The sequence below is a fragment of the Mesocricetus auratus genome, unplaced genomic scaffold, assembly GCF_017639785.1.
Source record: "Mesocricetus auratus isolate SY011 unplaced genomic scaffold, BCM_Maur_2.0 Super-Scaffold_100007, whole genome shotgun sequence".
NCBI lineage: Eukaryota > Metazoa > Chordata > Mammalia > Rodentia > Cricetidae > Mesocricetus > Mesocricetus auratus.
In genome coordinates, this window is record NW_024429191.1 from 10,146,286 (window position 1) to 10,166,259 (window position 19,974).

Below are 19,974 nucleotides of genomic sequence, written 5' to 3' on the forward strand. Positions count from 1 at the left end.
CAAGAGCATTCACTGGAAAGGAAGAGTCTCTTCATCAAGTGGTGCTGGGACAATAGGGCCCCTTGTGCACAGAGATGAGGTCTTATACTCATCTCACAGAATATAGAAATTAACAGGAGCCAGGCAGCCTAGCACTCAGAAAGCTGAGGTGGAAGATAGTGATTTTGAGGCCGGCTTGGGCTACAAGAACCTACCTAAACAAAACAAAAATAACAAAACAACAATAAAACCCCAAACAAGTAACTCAGAAACTCCCTCAGTTTGGGCTGGATCCTTACGGTATATTCTCCCAATGCATGAGAAACAAAAGAAAAAGAAAAAGAAAAACGATGAATTGGGATTTGTCAAATATGTGTGTGACTCAGTGGTTAAGAGGATGTAAAGGGTCTGGAGAGACGGCCTGATGGCTAAAAGCACATATTGCTTCTAGGGGACTGAGTTCAGTTCCCAGCATCCACATGGGTTGTTCACAACTGCCTGTAATTCTAGCTCCAGAGGATCTGATGTCTTTGACCTCCAAGAGGACCTGCACATACAAACACACCCAAGAACACATAGTTGTTTTTAAAAATAAAAGAGAACTCATAACTACAATAATAATAATAATGATAATGATAATAATAATAGAGGTGGGGTTGTAAAAGGGTAAAATGGCCAGTCAAAGAAACCCATCCTGATCCTGAAACCAGAGCCAGTGAAAGAAACTAGAGCCAAAAGGTTAAAAAGGGCCAGTGAGAGAAACACACTAACTGCTTTCGCATTACTGTGATAAAATACCCAACATACCCAACAGGAGCAACTTGAGGGAAGGTTGCTTTTGTCTCATGGGTTGAGAAGGGACATAGTTCCTGTTGGTGGAAAAGCACGGGGCAGGAGTGGAGGTGGCTGGTCACACCGCTTATGCAGTCGGCAAGCAGAGTGAGCCGGTGAGAAGACCAGAGCTTAGCTGTCTCTCACATTTCCCCCTTTTCATTCAGCCCAGGCTCCTAGCCCTGGGTTGGTGTTGTTCACATTCAGGGTGGGTCTTTCTTTCCTCTTCAGTTAAACCGCTCTGGCTACACCCTCAAAGACTGGCCCACACACGTCTTTAGGAGATTTAAAGTCCAGTCCTGTTAACCCTGGAGATTAGCCATCACAGACTTGCTCTTCACACCGCAATGAAGCTGGCCTGATGGTCAAGTGGAGAACAACCATTTAAACACAGCAACTATTCATAATAGTCAAAGGCAGAAACTCCTAAGTGGCCACCACAGGAGGAATTAATGAACAAAGTGAGGGGCACTCACACATTAAAGACTGTTGGTCACAGAAGAAAGGGAACACTAGTTCATTCGAGAACATCATGAATTTGACCGTACCGTGTTAAGCCAAAGAAGCCGAACACACAGGACCATGCGCGAGTTTGGTTGGCACCACTCATGGGGAATGTTTAGAATCAGGAAGTCCATAGATTTAGGAAGTAGCAAAGGCTGAGAGGCAGATGGGATGAGTGACTTTAAAGGTCTAGGTTGTCCTCTCTCCCTCGGTGGCGACAGTGTCTTGTAAGACCACAGAGGTCATTGTCTCAGGACACTACGAATGCAACACATGCCACTGGCATGTTCATTTTAAAATGACAGGTTCTATGCTATGTGACTATGTGAATTTTACCTCAATGAAAATCAATTCTGTTAAAGAGAAACACCTTTCAGCTGGGGGCAGGGACACACGCCTTTAATCTCAGCTTTCCAGAGGCAGAGGTGGGTGGATCTCTGTGAGTTCACCGTCACAGAGAGAGAATTTTAAGAGACTGCACAGTGCTACTCTGCTGAAGCTGTTCTATCTCCGTGCAAAAGCAGCTTCAGCAGTTCTGGCATGTAGGGGGCTCCCACTGTGTCCCCGTGCACTGTGTACCGAGGCCCCACTTTCAGCTACTCAGAACCTGGTTTTCTCAGACTTTTATTTTGTTTTAAATATATATACTCTTTAAAACTTGTTACAGTCAGCCTGGGGGGAGAGGGCTCAGTTAGTCAAGTGCTCTGTTAAACATGAGGACCCAAGTGTGATCCCCTCAATGCACGCACAAAGCTGGGTGTGGTGATATTCCCCTGTAGTCTCATTGCGGGGGCGGGGGGGAGGATGTGGACGTGGATGGAAGCCTGGGATTGCTGGTCAGGCAGAATAGCTAGCCTACTTGGTGAGTTCTAATCCAGTAAAAGGCTCAGTCTCAACAAAAAAAGTGGACAGTGCCTGAGAAATAATGACACGTATGTGCAGACATGTGCATCTGTATTTACATATAAACATACACACGTACAATTTGATAGTCACAAACTTCCAGAACAGCCATGGGTCTGGTCCAAAGAGTTTCATTTCTGGACCACTTAAGAGTTTGGACTATGTGACTGTGATAGCCGCTCAGATTTTCACTAGTAGCTCTTTTTTGGGGGGTGGAGTGGGGAAGAATGCTTTTGTTTTATGGTGCTGCTACCCTGAGCCAGGCCACAGCTAAGGATGCTGTCACTGAGGGGTTCTCAGGCATTGTTTGGCACTCACCAGCCACCTCAGTGGGCATGTGGAAGCAGAAGGAGCCAGCCAGTCTCTCCTCTATTCCCGCCAGTGTGACGTGGACCCCTGGACTAGACAGTCCCTTTCCTGGAACTTTCTGATCCCAAAGCTTCTGAGGACTCAAGCAGGGATTTCCGATATTCCTCACAATTAGACTGAAGTCAGACATCTGATGCTGACATCACAGATGTGACTCTGAGCTCTAGTTGTGTTTTACCAAATGCCGCCCTTTCAGTTCCCACCGTTGGTTTTTGTTGTTTGATTTGGGGTCTTCAGCTTCCTCAGGAGACGTCCTCTGTTCCACCGTGCACTTAGGGTGGAGGGCAAAACTCCAGCTGACTTCTTAACAGAATACCAGTCATTTACTCATCTGTGACTACACTGACTCATGGTCTATTTTAGTCAATGAATCCCACATATTTATTTCCCCAGTTTCTGTCTGCTATGCAGGTTCCCACTTGGACTCTGGGCCTCCCCCAAGATGGCTTCTGTCTTTAGGCTCCTGTTGCATCTCTTTTACATGAGCTAATGATGCAAAAGAATTTCAGGATCCTGTTGTACTCCCTTTGATCCAGAAGCCTTTCCATGAAGTCCAGCTCCTTTTACTGGCAAATGCTATTTAGAAACCCATATCTGGGGATGGGGGCTCTGTGTAGCTATTGGAGTGTCTGAACTTTTGTCCCTTCTTGGGAGACAAAACTAGGGATACACATGTGTGTACACACACAATGCACAGACACATGCATGTCCTGTGCAATGCACATGGGCACACATTCTGTTAAGTGGACTCTTTCTGGGGAGATTTAAACAAACACCAGCCCCCCCTTATAAGATCACTAATGACAAACTAAAGTATAACTCCAAAGTCAGACTTGGGGAACCAATGAGTTTCTTGGACTTACTTACAGAACGAAGATAAGGGATTACTTACGGAAGGGTGGTTGACCCCCAAGGCAGTTGCACCATCTAACATTCTCACCTCCACATGGACAAAGACTCCCCCTCCCGCAATTAACCTGCTATAGTCTATACACAGTAATACCTCCCCAGCCCATGAGGCTATGTGCATTTAGGGTACAAATAAATGGCCAGAGAGCCCAAGCCCCGCCCCAATTCCTTTCTTCTACAAAGGTTTCAACAGTCAGGCCTGATCTTGAGAGACTCTTGTACGTAGTTAAAGCTGTTCTGATGAGGATGATGGCTGTCATGCTGCCAGGACAACACTGTGCAGCACAATATCCATGCTCACACACTCACAACTCATATCTGTGCTTCTACAGCTACAATGGAGACTGCAAGCTCTTGGTTACCATTCTCCCCCTGAAGGGTCAGCCAGGGTTACTTCTTTCCCTTCTTGGACTGATGGTCTACTTTACCCCTCTGCCCCTCCTCCAAGCAAAGAGGAGGGCAAAGGTCACACTGAGTAAGTTTAGGGCTCTAGCAGCCCTGGTTTTGCCTCCAGCTTAGCCTCTGGATAGTCCTGCCCTTTCTCTTCATGGGGGAGACTGAGGCTTGGAGTGGGACTACCTGCCACGGTCTCATGCAGAGGGTCTGCCCATCCTGGTTCATGCTTGCTCACTCTAGGGGGTGTCCTCTTACAACCATGTGAGGTCCCTTGCATAGCCTGGGCTCAGTGTCACTAAATAAGAGTCAGGTGACTTAGGGGAGTCCCAGTTAGCATTGCACCTGGGCAATAGGCTTAACAGCCTCCTCCCTGTTCTGGCATGCCCTCTTCTGGAGACACCAAGAACTGTGGCATTAGGAACAAGCTAGGCTTTTGCAGGTAATTCCGGATGGCTGTAGCATAGGGAAACCTCAGAGTTCTGCAAATACAGCAATGCCCAAATTTTAGCAAGGCAGCTGGGTGGTGGTGTCGCTCATCTTTAATCCCAGCACTTAGGAGGCAGAGGCAGGTGGATCTCTATAAGTTCGAAGCCAGCCTGGTCTACAAAGTGAGTTTCAGGACAGCCAGAGCTGTATCACAGAGAAACCCTGTCTTGAAAAACAAAACAAAAATTTAGCAAGGCTACAATGCACAAAATCAGCTTACAATCATACTTTACCAGCAATTGGAAAATAAACTCAGAAGTCAATACCATTTGCTAGCACTAGCTGTAAAGGATAATACATTGTCTTGTTTTGTGGTTACTTTAAACCATCAATTATTTTCAGTTACGTTTGGAAAGTTCACATTTAAAGAGCTTCTCATCTTTAGGATGACCTTGATGCAGATCTAGAGTGTGCTGTCTCTTATCATCCTCTTTCTGAGGCAGGACTTTCTCTTCAGATTCCAGGATAGCAGAGATACTGGCAATACATTCTCTCAGAACCTTTGAGGCTGAGAAAGTCCTTCCCTCTCTTTTTGTTTTGTTTTGCTTTTCAAGACAGGGTTTCTCTGTGTAACAGCCTTGGCTGTCTTGGAACTCACTCTGTAGACCAGGCTGGCCTTGAACTCCCAGAGATCCTCCTACCTCTGCCTTCTGAGTGCTGGGAGTGAAGGCGTGTACAACCACCACCTGGCTACGCCTTGCTCTTTTTAAATTTTGTTTTGAGCCAGGATCTTGGTATGCAGTCCAGATCTCAAGTTACACCTGTGGGCCGCCACGGTCACCCCCTTACATTAGTTACTAACTGGTTAATCTCTTAGAATTTCTTGGAGTACCAGGCTCCACAGCCCCTGATTCAATGGTGCCTGCAGGCCCTAATCTTTCTTGGCCCTCCAGGCTTGGATCCTCCTGTGTGTCTGCAGGACACCCTCTCCCATGACACCTCTGGATTCCTGCTGCTCTTTCTTGTCAGTGTCCTGTTTGAAATGGCTGGGGGCATCTTGTTAGAAAGGGAGCCTTTCCTGTGGTGCTCGAGGAGTCCAGATGAATACGCCTCAGGGGTGTTCAGAGAAGGTGGCAGGGCAGTCCTCAGAGAAACCTAGGAGGTGGCAGTGGGACAACCTGGTGATGAACTAGAGCTCAAGGTGAGGATCCAGGCGGCGGGGTGGATGGGCAGGCAGGATTATCCCTGGCCCTGGAGAGATACAGGGGTGGCTAGGGTGGAGTGTTTTCCTGGGGGGGGGCTGATAGCCTCTTCTTAGATTTCCCTCCTCTGCATGTGTTGCCCCCTCCCCTCAGGTGGTGAAATACCAGCTTATCAGATGTCGATAAGCAGCCTTGCACATCAGGGGAGCTGGGCAGATAAAGCCCAGGTCACAATTCAGGGTTTATCTGTAGAGCTGGGGCTGACTCCTATTCTGACAAGGGGTCTCATGTGACCCTCTCCCTAAAACTGTCCAGGAAAGCTGAGCCTGACCCCGAGGACTCAGAGGCCTTAAGACGAATGACACTGTTACCCTTGTTCCTTTTGGGGTGGCTCACAGGCAGGCATTGTCTCCTGTCCAGTACCCCTCTTAGGGAACACGATAGAGCATGCCAACACATCATTATAGGGTGACACTGAGCTAGGAGCTCTTTTGAGACCTCCCCTGAATCCCCGGGCAGGGGACAGGATCCTCATCTCAACAATTGGAAAGGGTGTCATCTCAGTGGTGTAGGGCACTCAGCGGAGAGGGGCCCTCAGTGTGCAGTGTTCTGCCCATAGTGGAATCCCCGGGGACCCCCAAAACAAACAGCAGGCCTGGTGGACCTTGAGCAGAGACCAGTTGGATCTCAGAGCTCTGCCTCCCATAGCCTGACTCACCAACACTCCACGCAGGGTGTGTTGCTGCTCTTCGGGTTGTATGCTCAGTCTTGTGACTTGTGGACATCAGAAGGGCATCTGGGTGGTGGGGGCACATGCTGCATGGGGACCTTCGATCTAGATCATTCCCTTCATGTCTGGATTAGAGGGTGGTGTGCCCCTCCTCTCATGCACTCTGGCAGAAGACAGCAGGCAGAGAAGAGAGCCAAGGTAAAGTGCTTTTCCAGAGCCCAGGCATCTGCCTATCACCCTGAAGCAGAGTAACCAGGCTTGCGTGGGACCTTTGGGACCTGGAGCACCAGACCCCAGACTCCCTGGCTGAAATTACCCTCCATTTCACGGCCCTGGATCCATTCTGGACTTGATACTCTGTCAATCTCAGCCTGGCCCTGTCTCCCTGGTCTCACGCCGAATCCCTCACTGCTCCCAGATACTGAACCCTCTGCTGCCGGCGCTGCCCCTCCTGGCTAGCCTGCTGCATGCCGCCCCTCGTGAGTCCTGTCTTGAGTCATCTCTGTCTCTCTCCCTGACCTTCACAGATCACAGGCTGTGGGGAATTTACAAGATCCCAGGGATAGCTGCTCCAGTACAGGGAGGGACAAGCCAGGGTGCTGAGGCTGCCCCTTGTCCTTTTTCAGGCCCAGCTGAGCAGCGAGTGGGCATCATGGGAGGACAAGAGGCTTCTGAGAGTAAGTGGCTCTGGCAGGTCAGCCTGAGACTTAAGTTCAGCTACTGGATACATTTCTGGGGAGGCTCCCTCATCCACCCACGGTGGGTGCTCGCTGCGGCACACTGTGCGGGACCGTGAGTATCCTTGGGCCTAGTATGGTGGGGGACAGGGATCAAGATTTCTCCCATGGCCCCAGTGTTCCTGAGGCTTCAATGTTTAGGTCTAGGTTGGAGCCTTCCAAACATGGCTGTACTCCTCTAGGCACACCCAAAGCCCAGAGCTCTTCCGGGTGCGGCTTCCTGAGCAGCTCAATACTATCAGGACCAACTGCTGCCTGTGAACCCGATCATCGTGCAGCCGAGGGTGGGGCTGGAGCTCGAGGACCCTGTGAATGTCTCCAGCCATGTCCAGCCCGTATCCCTGGCCCCTGCCATGGAGACCTTCCCCTCAGGAACATCATGCTGAGTGACAGGCTGGGGCGACATTGATAAAGGTGGTATGTGGCAGGGACAGCTGCCAGTTAGTTGGGCAGGGACTAGTCTCACCCAGCTGAAACAATGGAGGGTGGGCAGGGGTTCCCAGGGCTGGCCAGGATGAGCTTCCCCCAAAGGCTACATTTCTTTTGCCCCAGAGTCTCTCTCGCCACTGTATCCCCTGAAGCAAGTGAAGGTGCCCATCGTGGAAAATAGACTCTGTGATTGGAAGTACCACACTGGCCTCTCCACAGGGGACAATGTTCTTATTGACCGTGATGACATGCTGTGTGCTGGAAATACTGGGAGAGACTCCTGTCAGGTGGGTCCTGTGTCCCTGCACCCACCCTGCACCCTGCCCCATTCAGTCTCCATATGTATCTTCCCCAGGGTGCTCAGGGGGGGCACTGATCTGCAAAGTCAAGGGTGCCTAGCTGCAAGCAGGTGTGGTCAGCTGGGGTGAGGGCTGTGCAGAGGTCAACCATCCTGGCATCTACACCCGGGTGACATACTACTTGGAATGGATCCACCTCTATGTCCCTGAGAACTGAGCTGCTTCCAGGGTCAGAGAAGAACCAGGCTCTGTTGTCTTTAACTCACTGCTTCCGGCTCAGGTGGAGCCCCTGACTTCTTGTCCTTCTGCCTCCCCGTCCCTCTGAGCCCCTGGCCACTCCTATCCCCTGTGATTCCCACCCCAGGTGGCTGCTGGGTCCTAACCATCCTCTGTGACTTATTAAAGTCATGAAAACAGCTATGGGGTTGCTGTTCTCATTGTGGGTGTCACTGGGGGCAGATGGAGTACTTTGCGTGGCAAGGCTGTGATGCCCTTGTTGTGGGGTCCTAGTCACAGGATTGGCATACTGTAGTGGGGTTGGGCCTCCTTGCTAGCATCTGTCCCCAAGACTAACCTCTTTCCATGCAACCTCACTTAAAAAGTTATTTTAAACACTTGCCAAACATACGCTTGTTTGCAGGGCATTGGTGGTGCACAACTTTAATCCCAGAACTCAGGAGGCAGAGGCAGGTGGATCTCTGTAAGTTTGAGGTCAGCCAGGTCTACAGAGTGAGTTTCAGGAGAAACTCAGAGTTACACAGAGAAACCCTGTCTTGAAAAACCACAAAACAAACAAAACATGTGCTTACTAACACATGTGCATGCCACAGTGCGTGTGAGGAGGCCAGAGGACACCTTTGTGGAGTCATTTCTCTCTTTCCACCTCTATGAGGGCATCAAACTCAGGTTATCAGGCTTTGATGGCCAGCACCTTCGCACACCGAGCCATCTCGCCTGCACAGGAGAGACATCACATCCTTAAGACGTGGACACCTTTAATCCCAGCTCGTGGGAGGTAGAGGCAGGCGGATCTCTGTGAGTTCCAGGCCAGCCTGGTCTACAGAGTGAGTTCCAGGACAGACTCCAAAACAATACAGAGAAACCCTGTCTCGAAAAACCAAAAATAAATAAATAAATAAATAAATACATGGAGAGCAACATGGACCAATGTAGAGGGAAGTCAGACTCACTGCAACTGGGCCAGGAAACAAAGCATGGCCAGTTGCACCCCACCCCCACTCAGGTATTGCTCTCCCGTCTTTACCCTGCAGTGGCAGGAGACACCTTTGCCTCATGGATGGCTCCATGACCGTCCTGACAGAACAGACCTTCAGGCTTGCCTTCCCGTCACACTTCTGCATACAGTCCATGTCATCACTGCCTCTGCTACCCAGAATCCCATGTGCTGGGGCCTGGGATGTAGCTCCGTTGATAATATTTGCCCAGCAGGCAGGAAACCTTGGCTTCGAGCCCCACTACCGTGTAAGCCAGATGTGGCCGTACACCCCTGCAATCCCAGGACTGGGGAGGTGGAGGCAGACCAAGAGAAAGGTCATTCTTGTCTGCAAACTGAGTGTGAGGCCAGCCTGGGATATGTGAGACCCCACCCCAAGAGAATAAAGCTCACAAATAACTTTGTACAGCGCCACATCTGGCTGCTACGGTGGACTTGGCTTTGAGGCTTTCTCATTTGAGGATCCCGGGACTTGGGTGTTCATGGCTGTTCCTGCTCGCACAGATGACTATGTCTTGAACATTCAGCTGAAGGGAGCTGTTGGCCCGGGGGGCCCATTCCGTTAGTTGGAATGTCACTTATGTCTCATAATCATATGCCAGCAGCGCTGTCTCTTTGTTCCCCTTGTCTTGATTCAGCATTCCGTGTTAGAGGCAACATCTGATGGGGGGTGGTGACAGCCATGTTTTTGTGATTATTGCTGAGGACTGACCATTCTCTTTCTTGGATAGAGCCCTCATCCTTGATGGGGAATTGAAGTCAGTTGTCTCTTGGTGGTGGTGGGGTGTGTGTGTGTCACACTCTTGCCTGCTGAGCCATCTCTCGGGATCCTTAGTTTTAATTTTTAATGTAAAAAAAATAACACATACCCATCACAAAAAATAAAAGGTACGTCTGGAACTTGGTCCCTGGTCCCTTCGTCCCAGCCACCTGACTCTCTCAGGGTCACTGTGGGTGCTGGTAGGTGATGCCACTCTGATGGGTGCATTTAGCCATACTTTAATGGAGGCCATGGCAGGGGGAAGTGGGGGAGGAGATGGACCAGGATCTCAGTGAGAAGCGCCTAGGGCCAGGCAAGGGGCAAGGAGGAAAGGGGGATGGGCAGGTGGCAGGGGAGAGCAGCCTGGCCTCTGCTGGGCTTTTTTTCTGCTTATCTGACCCTGGCAGAGCAGCTCAGCACAGCTCAGAGTCAGCTGACAGATAAAAGTGATCATCTCCTGCCATGGGCTACAGGGGCCAGGCCTGAGGGCTCTCAGGGCAGAACCCAACCCCTGTCTCAGCTAAAGGCCAGTACCCAGGTGAGCAGGCTACTTTAGACAGATGTAACCCTCACCTCTGGCTCTACTCGGGGTCTGAGTTACAGGAGACTCTGACAGCTGGGTGTTCTCTCTCTCTCTCTCTCTCTCTCTCTCTCTCTCTCTCTCTCTCTCTCTCTCTCTCTCTGTGTGTGTGTGTGTGTGTGTGTGTGTGTGTGTGTGTGTGTGTGTGTGTGTGTCCGTCCAGGGTGAGGCTGCCTGTCCCTTGCTTTTCTGTGAGGTGGAAACAGAACCCAGTCGTGTGGTGCATGGGTGGAGTTTTAGTCTGGACAGCAGACCTGGAGTGAGAGAGCACGCTGAGGGCTCTGCAGGGAGCCAGGTGGGAGGGTGTGTGTAGGTGGGGGAGATACCAAAAGCAAAAGGAGGTAGGACAGGGAAGTCCTGTCCTGTGGGGGCCTGGGGATAGTTCAGAGGGCCAAGACCCAGAGGATCTGGTCCTGTGAAAACCTGAGTGACACCAGACTCGGGCTGGCTGGGATGGCTTGTCCCTGCCCTCCACTGCCTGCCATTTGCTGGGATGAAAGGGCAGGCAGGCCCAGTGTTCCCAACAGTCCCCTCTTAGGTATGCAGTTACCCGAGGGAGGCCAGTCACACAGGGGGCGATAGTGTACTTGTTTGACACCAGGTCACACAGTTAGCATGCACTCTTGAGCTGCGGGACAGGTGGGCATGAAGCATAGTTTGTCCTGTGATGTCACATCCTGAAGCAGGAATGAACCACTCTCTGCTACCAGCTTCCCCACATTTAATAGAGGATTCCTAACCTAAACAGTATCAGTGAGACCCTCAAACCCTGGCCTGCGATTTAGACTGGGAGAAGTTCCTGATTCTGGCCTCACCCCTGGTCAGCTGACCATCAAGCTCCAGACAGACCCGAAGCCCTGCACAGGGTCTGACTGTTCATCTGGGGTGGAGTCAGGGGACTCAGGACTGAACATGAGAACAGGGGCCCAGAGGAGGATGTGTCGTCATAGAGGGCCGGGCCTCTCTGAAGAGCCTTGGAGGGTTAGCATCTGGAGAGTGGGAGAAACGTGTCCCGGAGGCACCAAGGCTGCATTGCCTCCTCTCCACAGTGGGGCAACAGAAGCTCAGGTTGTGGTGGGGCAGCTGGGCCCCATCCTGTTCCTGTCATTTCCGGTGTCCTTGAACTTGTCCCTTGCTGCCAAGGCTGGGTGGAGGCTTCATGTGAGACAAATGAAGTTGACAGCCCCTCCCTGTGCTGTGCAACAGGATCAGGTGGGGACCCTGTATCCTTCTCCCTCCCTACAGCAGGTGTGACGCCATTCCTACTCCACCCCGTACTGGCACGTCCTGGGCTGGGCAGGGAGAGGGGGTGGTCATGTCTCTGCTGTGGGTAGACACCATGGCTCTGGGTCCTCGTGGCTTCCTACTGCTTCTGGCTGTTCCTGGTGAGTGAGCTGGCTTGGGGTTGGTGTGGCATGGTACTTGCATCCTGCTCTGAGGAGGGGATAGGCCTCTCTGAACATCCCCCTGGATTCACATGGCTAGATTTCTGAGAGAGCTTCGGCTTTGTAGAGGGATCTGAGGACCTTGAAGTCTGGGCTTAAGTGGGCAAAAGCCAAGCTTTTCATGGTGGGACTGTTCTGCCTGGGCCCCTCAGCTGGGGAGCTTAGCCATCATTGCTGGGGACAGAGGCTTGGGGTGTGGGTGTTGGGTCACCTATAGGCCCAGACCCTGGTAAGACCCTCCTCAGGAGGACCTAGGGGTTGTGAGGGGCTAAGGCTGGGACAGTACTCAGTGCCTCCCAGCTGTTGTTTATGGCCCATGGCTGGTCTCACTCTACTTGGGATTGGGATGGCAGCTGGTCAGGCCACACCTACCTGGCTGGGCCCTACCTATCTGGCTAGATACCAGCTTTAGCTGCTCAGGGCAGGAACATGCACCTTAGGGTCACTTTGGACATTGTGGGGGACAATGCTTAGGCCTGGGGGGCCAGAGTCACTCTCACGAGCAGCTCCTCTAATCCTTCTGTCTCCATCCTGCAGGTATCTCTCATGAGGCTCTACAGTCAGGTATGTCCCCAATAGATGTTTCAGATTAGAGACCAGTCCTGGCCGGCAGGCCACAGAGGGACAGTCTATGGTGGGGGAAGGGTGGTCTGGCCTAGGAGACCATGTACTTGCCACAGGCATGTCTGCTCCCCTGGCTGATAGAGCACAGGGTGGCTTCACCTGGGCAGCTGCACTTCAGTTCTGGCTATTTTGTATCTTCAAGAGCTACTTTGAATCTCCTGTGCAAGCCGCAGGCCCTCACAGTCCACTCCCCACTTTTCCTCTGCAGAGGTTGCTCTTGGGAGAGACTTTCATTCTGTCCTACAGATTAAGAGTGAAGCCCTCCCCTAAGGGATGGCCTCTACCTTTTTGTTGTTGTTTTTGTTTTGTTTTTTGAGACAAGGTTTCCTTGTGGAGCTTTGTAGACCAGGCTGGCCTTGAACTCACAGAGATCTGCCTGCCTCTGCCTCCCGAGTGCTGGGACTAAAGGCATGCACCACCAATGCTGGCTACTCTACTTTTCATTTAAAAAAAAGTAAGGTGAAATTTCCATCAAGTTTAGCCATGATACAGTGTAGCATTTGGTGGCATTTACCACATTTCCAGTGTTTTGTGATATTACATCTATCTAGTTCTAAACATCACTCTAAAAGGAAACCCCATTCTCACCAAGGAGGTACCTCCTCCCCCCACCCCTCCAGTCTCCTGGGCCTTCAAAGCTCCCAGCACCCTCAGTCCTTTCTCACTGCCCCCCCCAACTCCAGGCAGTAAGCTGCTTGCTACAGCCCCACCCACCCTATGTCCTATGGGGCTGTGTTCAGACACCAAGATCCATAAACTCACTGCTTCTAGGGCAGCAGTTTTCAGTCTGTGAGTCGTGTGACCCCTTTGGGGGAGGGGGGTCAAACAACCCTTTCACAGGGGTCGCTAAGACCACCTGCACATCAGTTATTTACATTAGGATTCATAGCGGTAGCAAAATTACAGCTATGAAGTAGCAATGAAAATAATTTTATGGTCGGGGGTCACCACGACATGAGGAACTGTATTAAAGGGTCAAAGCATTACAAAGGTTGAGAACCACTGGTATAGGGCATTGTTATTTCCTGCACCCACAATACTTCTAGGAGGAGGGACCAGCAGGCAGGGAGCAGAGACATTAGGATTCCCCAAGATGCTGAGGAGTAGGAATCATGGAGGGCTCCTGGAGGAAAGGCATTGAGCAGAATGCCAGTCTCTGGGATTCCCTAGCCAACAGTGCCTTCTCTGGATCAGGGTGTGGCCAGCCCCAGGTCTCGCATGCAGGAAGTCGAATCGTGGGAGGTCATGCTGCCCCGGCTGGCACATGGCCATGGCAGGCTAGCCTCCGACTGCAGAAGGTGCATGTGTGTGGAGGGTCCCTGCTCAGCCCAGAATGGGTGCTCACAGCAGCCCACTGCTTCTCTGGGTGAGTGACCCGACAAGGCCTGACTGCCTGGGCTTATGGGACAGTGACAGCAAACAGGTCCTTGTTTAGCCTGTGATTCACACCCTTGAGTGTGTGAATCTTTCTTCAATAATAATAAAAAATGACATGAAGACCCACCCACTTGAAGCAGGAGTGTACAGCCCCCGTGGGGTTCCCTAAGCCACATCTGCCAGTCCATGGAAGGGACATTTGCTGGAGTGATTCTGGCCCCTTAACCACTTGTTTTGTTTTGTTTTTGGTTTTTCGAGACAGGGTTTCTCTGTATTGTTTTTTGGACCATGTCCTGGAACTCGCTCAGTAGACCAGGCTGGTCTCGAACTCACAGAGATCCGCCTGCCTCTGCCTCCCGAGTGCTGGGATTAAAGGCGTGCGCCACCAACGCCTGGCGATTTAACCACTTGTATTCGGGAAGTATCTTAAACCTAATCAGCCGGAAGCTCCTCTACGTATCTCTTACCTCACACATTCCACAACTGCCTTTCCCTGTTTAGGACAGTTGCTGCCCCCCCCCCTCCAGCCAGAGGTAGCAGGGCCACAGGCTTGCTGTCCTTGGGCCCTAAAGTGTGAGGCACTGCCAGGCTCAGGCCCCATGCACACTGTTGCTGTTTCTCTGCCTAGAGCTGAGGATGAGTGGGGCATTGGACGCTGGCAGAGGTGGGTGGCAGGCAGGTCATTGTTTGAGAGGGACACTTCCATCTCTCCCTGCCTCCCAGGTCTGTGAACTCATCCGATTACCAGGTGCACTTGGGAGAGCTGACCATCACCCTGTCTCCCCATTTCTCCACTGTGAAGCAGATCATCCTGTACTCTAACCCCCCAGGACCACCAGGGTCCAGTGGAGACATTGCCCTGGTACAGCTGGGCACCCCTGTGGCCCTCTCCAGCTGGGTCCAGCCTGTGTGCCTCCCAGAGGCCTCAGCTGACTTCTACCCTGGGATGCGGTGCTGGGTGACAGGCTGGGGCTATACACACGAGGGAGGTAAGGAGCCCTTTCTGAAACCTCTCCCATGGGGATAAGGGAAGGCAAGGGTCACCTAGGTGGCGGCAGGAGCCACTGGTGCTACTGCTTGCTCCTAGTGGCCATAGCTGTTCCTCCTAAAAGCTGACCACATACCGTTCTCTGCCAAGATTCACGTCCGACCTGTACAGTGGGGGGTGACAAGGTCAGCGTGGTGGGGGGTTGGTAACTAAATGAGGGATGTGCCTACCTCTTGCCCACTCCTGCAGTGCAGGGCTGGTTATTCAGCCTCTTCCTGAACCTTCATTTCTCTCAGAGCCTCTGAAGCCCCCATACAACCTGCAGGAGGCCGAAGTCTCTGTGGTGGACGTAGAGACCTGCAGCCGGGCTTACAGCAGCCCCAATGGCACCATCATCCAGCCAGACATGCTATGTGCTCGGGGCCCTGGGGATGCCTGCCAGGTGAGCTGGTTGGGAACACAGGGGTGGCACAGCCTGAGGCCTAAGGGTCCCCAAGTCCTTGGTATCCCTTCCTCATTCTGACCTGTCCCGCAGGATGACTCTGGAGGGCCACTAGTCTGCCAGGTGGCTGGGACCTGGCAGCAGGCTGGTGTGGTCAGCTGGGGTGAGGGCTGTGGTCGCCCCGACCGGCCTGGTGTCTACACTAGAGTTACCGCCTATGTAACCTGGATCCATCACCATATTCCAGAATCAGGGGGCTCAGGAATACAAGGGCTTTCCTGGATTCCCCTCCTAGCTGGCCTCTTCTTGCCCAGCCTCCTGCTGCTGCTGGTCTCTGGAGTCCTGATGGCCAAGTGCTGGCTGGGGCGATCCTGGCTGGGCTCCCCTTCCCCCCCAACTTCAGACTTCTGACTCAGGTGTCACAACCCAAGTGTATTCCTTAAATAAGTTAGTGTTTATTCAGCTTTGCTTTGCCCCTCCCCTCCCCGTATCTTTGACTTAGGAAGCCAAGTTTTCTGCATCAGATTATTGCGACGTTTAACCTGAATCTGTAAAATGGATGACATAAAGCAAATAGATGGCAGATGAACGCCAGGGCCTGGGAGGGATGGGAAGCCCCATTCAGCTGGGACTGTGGTGTCTTATTGCACTGGCCAGTACTCCTTGGTGATGTGGCCCTTCCCGGGGTCACTGAAGTTTCTAGACCATCTATCTAAGAGGATGGAATAGGGAGAGGGGTCGTGTGAGAGGAAGAATGCTGAGTGATGGACAAGTCTGTGAATGAAGGTGGTGTTGGTTGTGGTGGCTGCAGGACCACGTGTCTGCCCACCAGGACACAAAGGGCTCAAGCGTGTGGTCCCTATGGAAACTGTGTGTCATATGGATGGATCTGCGGTGCCTTCCTGCTCATGAGGAGTTTCTGGTCCTTCTCAGGACATAGCCTCTCCTCCTGAGACCGATGACCTGGTCCTGGTCCGACTTCAGATGGTGGTGGTTAAAACTCAGGAAAACCCAAACCTGAATCACCACGAGGGAGGCTCGTGGGGCCCGAGGCTGTTCCTGTGTCATGGTGCAGAGACTGAATGTCTGCTGCCTCTCCCGGGATGACATCTCCGGGTCCCTCTGCCTCAGTGGGGCCTGAGCCAGGGTCCACTCATGGCCCTGACTGGGGCTACCACCCTGCAGGGAGCCACCGACCTGAATGCCAAAGCCCTGTGTACACGCAACCCAATCTACACAGGCTCATCTCCACTGTCATCTGTGGCAGGGGTGACTGGGGGACACCCTGGTTTCTTCAAGGGGGTCTGGGGCACAGTGAGGTACAGTCCTTGCCCCCTCTCTGGGGGGTCACCAGAGGGCACAGAAGGTTCGGTTCCATGGTGTACAAGAGGCACTGTAGCCCCCGAAGAGGAAACTCTGGGTTCTGGGGTCACACTTTGGTCACTGTCCAAGAAAGAGTCTCCACCACCATGTCCCCCCATGTCCAGAGGCTCAAAGGCAAAGTTGGGGACAGTCAGGTGCTCTGCCCGGCAAGAGGCCTGGCCCCAGCGCTCACCCTTGGTTACAGGGTCCCCTCCGGTGCCTGGGCCCTCTGCGGATTCTGGGCAGTCCCTGTGTAGGGCAGCCTCACAGGACGGGGTTCGGCGCCTCAGGGTAGTATTGCCACCTTCGGCTGCAGGGGGCCGGGAGGAGCCCTCATCCTCAGTGGGAGGCTCAATGGAGATGCAGGGAGGACTCATCTTCTTCTTCCTCCGTGCTCCAAGAGCTGGCTCCAGCTCCGAGGCCCGACCCCTCCCCTCCCCAGCCTCTAAGTGGCTGTCTCCACTATCCAGTTCCATAGAGGGCCACCGCTGTGAATCTGCCCGACCTGGTTTGTCCAGGAAGCTCTGAGCATCTACACCGCAGAACCTGCGTGGGTCCCGCCCACAGCCCACCGCACCTTTGGCAGCGGGGGAGGCTGCTGGGGAGGCCTCTGGGCTGTGGGGCTCTGTAGCTGGCCAGGGGTGGGCTGAGCTGGTGATGTGGCTGACCTCCTCGTCGGCTGGGTCTGCTGCTTCAGTCTCATCTCCCAGGGTGGGAGGGCGACTAGGGATGCAGCGCTGCCCGAAAGTGTGCTTGCGAGTGCGGACACTGGCCAGGCGTGGGGAGCAGGTAGGGGACCGCAGGGAGCCCAGAGACATCTGCCTCATGGAGGTATTTTCAGCAGGCTCTGTGTGGTCTGGGATGTTGTCTTCTCCAGGGCCATCCACCTGCCCTTCCAGGGACTCATTTCGCGTGGTCTCCTGAAACAGCATGGAGGGCCAAGTTAAGGGCCCTGTCTGGCACCCAGCAATCAGGCACTTTATTCCCCATCAGGGCCCCGGGAAGGTCAAGGTTGGCAATAGCCCAGGGTCGCTCTCATCCTCCAGGCTGGTGACTCAAGGTTAGGTGGGTAAACATCCCTGACTTTGGCATCACCCGATGACCTATGAGACATCAGAGGATGTATCTGCCACACTGGGGGCACATGGAGAGGAGGCCTGCGGGTCTAAGCTCCTAAGACAGTCTTCCAGAGCCTGGAGAACTTTAAAGAGCTCAGGTCACCTCCTTACTCTTCAGCCCCACAGTCCCACAGCTCAACTTGTACCCCAAGAACAGGAAGTTTCCAAGAGTTTCCATGTTGTAAGAGGCTCTTGTGCCAGGCAGAGGCTATGGACCGGGCTGGGTGGTACAGGCACATTAGCCACTGTGGGGGTCTGAGGAAAGGGACTTGAGCCCCACAGCTGGCCTGTTGATTGACCTGGTTGAGGACTCGAGACGCACTATGCAGAGATGGGAGACGCCAAGTCCAAGGATACATGTGGCACATGTCCTCTTGGACCTCAGCCTAGATAACCCTCCGAGTGGGGAAAAGGAACCCTGGGAGCCCCAAAGCCTCATGGGATGAAGGTTTCCCTTACCTGTCTGCAGAGTATCCGTGAGAGGCTCAGAGAGCGGGGTGTACCCCGGGGCGAAAGGGCACGAAGGGGGTCACTGACCCTGGCTGGGGAGGATGCAGCCGATGGGACATGGAAGGAGGCACGGGGCTCCAGGGGCGGCGAGTGAGCAGAGGTGACCAGGCCTGAGGCAGGGAGGCATCTGAACTGTGTGGCCTGAAGACTTGGCCCCCATCTTTCCTCCAGCCCTCCCTGCCACGCTGTCTCGTTTCCCACCTGCCCAACCCCGCTTCCCTGCTGCCCCTGCCAGAGTCCATACCCAAAGGGACGCTACCAGCGTAGGTCTCCATCTCCACTTCCTGCAGTGGGTGAGGGTGAGGGACAACGGCGGGAGCCACAGGCCGGAACATGTAGCTGTCATTGGGCAGAGAGAGCATCCTGGACACAGACACTTTGCGCACGACCAGTTGGTTTGGAGTGTCTGGCTGGGTCCCTGGGCTTTCCTGTGGTGAGGAAAACTGCTTATCAGCTCAGCAGCATCCCAGAAGCCCTGGGACCACCCTGGGCCCCCAGGAAGCCTTACCGGTGCTGCAGACGGGGGTTGGGCTGTGGGCCCCTGGGCCATCTCCAGCTCAATCTCGGCGTCCATCTCAGCGTCCTCGCGGGCCTCCTTGTTGCTCTCCTCCAGGTGTTTCATGAGCACGGCCACCACCACATTGACCAGCACAAACTGGGCAACCAGCACGAACGTGACGAAGTAGACGGGTGAGAGTGCGGGCAGGTAGCTGAGGCAGTGCTTGTCCTCACGGGCACATTCACGTAGAGTGTCCTGGGGTGGGCGGCAGGGTCACGGCTCTGTCTTCCCTCCCTGCCAGAGCCAGGAAGCAGGGAAGGGAGGAGCGGGCCCACAGTTACCTTCATGATCCCATTCCAGTTGTCCCCGGTGGACACTCGGAACAGTGTGAGGAAGGCCATGCCAAAGTTGGTGAAGGTAGCGTGCCTGCTCAGGCCCTCACAGGGATTGTCCTCACTGCACTCTGGAAGGAAGAGTCCCGGCCCACTCAGCACCCCTGCCTCTGTGAGACTGGGACTCCCACATGGGGCTGGCTGGGGGGGGTGCTTCGAACCCGGGGCCCAGGCTTCTGTCCTACACTGACTTGTCCTCACTACACAGCACTATCTGAGCCCCTAAGCGCCCCCAAGCCTTAGGCCTGGCCTCTCTGCTTGTGGCTGGCATATACCAAGCAATTGGGTTCCCTGGGGGCACAAGGTGGTCTGGCTGCCAAGCCTGGCTGGCCACCAGACCTATCTTGGAAGACTTGGAGGCAGGGAAGAAATGATTATTTTGTAAACATTTGCTGTGAATGTGTGTGATAACTGAGTGGGAGTCATGCCTGAACTCAGCTCTCTGGGTGAGCAGACAACATTTCTGTGACAACCTGCATGGCCTCTGTCCAACTGGGGTCCACGTCGGCCCCAGAAGAACCCCGTAGCTAGTGGAAGAGTGGAACAGTTCCCAACATGCCCCAGCCTAGGCAGAATAAGGCTTCAGACTTGTCTTAGGTAACAATACAGAAGGCATCACTGGCAACCTTTCCTGGGGACAGTGTTCAGGGTGAGGCATAGGTATGTGCTAGTGTGTGCATGTCTTCCAGGGCCGGAGTGCAGACATGGGCATCACAGATCTGGGGGTATGCTTCCTAGTGGGCATGTCTGTGTGCACAGGTGCTGAGTATGTGTACCTGCTCTAAGCACTGGGCCGGCGAGGTGAAGGGGGTCAGGCAGGCTGAGGACACACTAGAATGCTTGTGGCCTACTTGATCTAGGCCAGTACCCTGTGGGGAGGTGGGGTGGGACAGAGACAAGAGCCACCTTCCCGGGGACCGCTATCACCT

The 19,974-nt window shown here is 53.5% G+C and overlaps 3 protein-coding genes across 7 annotated transcripts in view; 2 read left to right on the forward strand and 1 right to left on the reverse strand.

Annotated features, from left to right (window-relative positions):
• Positions 1–6,571: 6,571 nt before the first annotated feature.
• On the forward strand, positions 6,572–8,132 carry LOC101833448 (tryptase beta-2; the record flags this gene model as incomplete). Its single annotated transcript, XM_013121607.2, is given in 6 exon segments — positions 6,572–6,728; positions 6,876–7,041; positions 7,169–7,215; positions 7,218–7,403; positions 7,539–7,706; positions 7,771–8,132. Coding segments are annotated over 6 exon segments (885 nt in total), but the record flags the coding sequence as incomplete, so codon positions are not given.
• A 3,445-nt stretch (positions 8,133–11,577) lies between these two features.
• Positions 11,578–15,628, forward strand: Tpsg1 (tryptase gamma 1). Its single transcript, XM_021233773.2, has 6 exons — positions 11,578–11,673; positions 12,271–12,297; positions 13,552–13,723; positions 14,458–14,723; positions 15,019–15,164; positions 15,258–15,628. Exons 1-6 carry the CDS (start codon positions 11,604–11,606, stop codon positions 15,573–15,575), a joined length of 999 nt encoding a protein of 332 aa, XP_021089432.2. The 5' UTR covers positions 11,578–11,603; the 3' UTR covers positions 15,576–15,628.
• Cacna1h (calcium voltage-gated channel subunit alpha1 H) overlaps positions 15,600–19,974 on the reverse strand; it is a 58,246-nt gene continuing 53,871 nt past the window's right edge. For 3 of the 5 annotated variants that reach the window (XM_040748330.1, XM_040748329.1, XM_013121711.3), the window contains 5 exons: positions 18,995–19,116; positions 18,663–18,908; positions 18,399–18,582; positions 18,104–18,264; positions 15,600–17,446 (listed from right to left, as the gene is read on the reverse strand). In XM_040748330.1, coding sequence (XP_040604264.1) covers positions 16,397–17,446; positions 18,104–18,264; positions 18,399–18,582; positions 18,663–18,908; positions 18,995–19,116 — 1,763 coding nt within the window. In that variant the 3' untranslated portion in view covers positions 15,600–16,396. The remainder of the gene's footprint in view (positions 17,447–18,103; positions 18,265–18,398; positions 18,583–18,662; positions 18,909–18,994; positions 19,117–19,974) is intronic. The other 2 variants (XM_040748331.1, XM_013121712.3) reach the window with 1 other exon arrangement.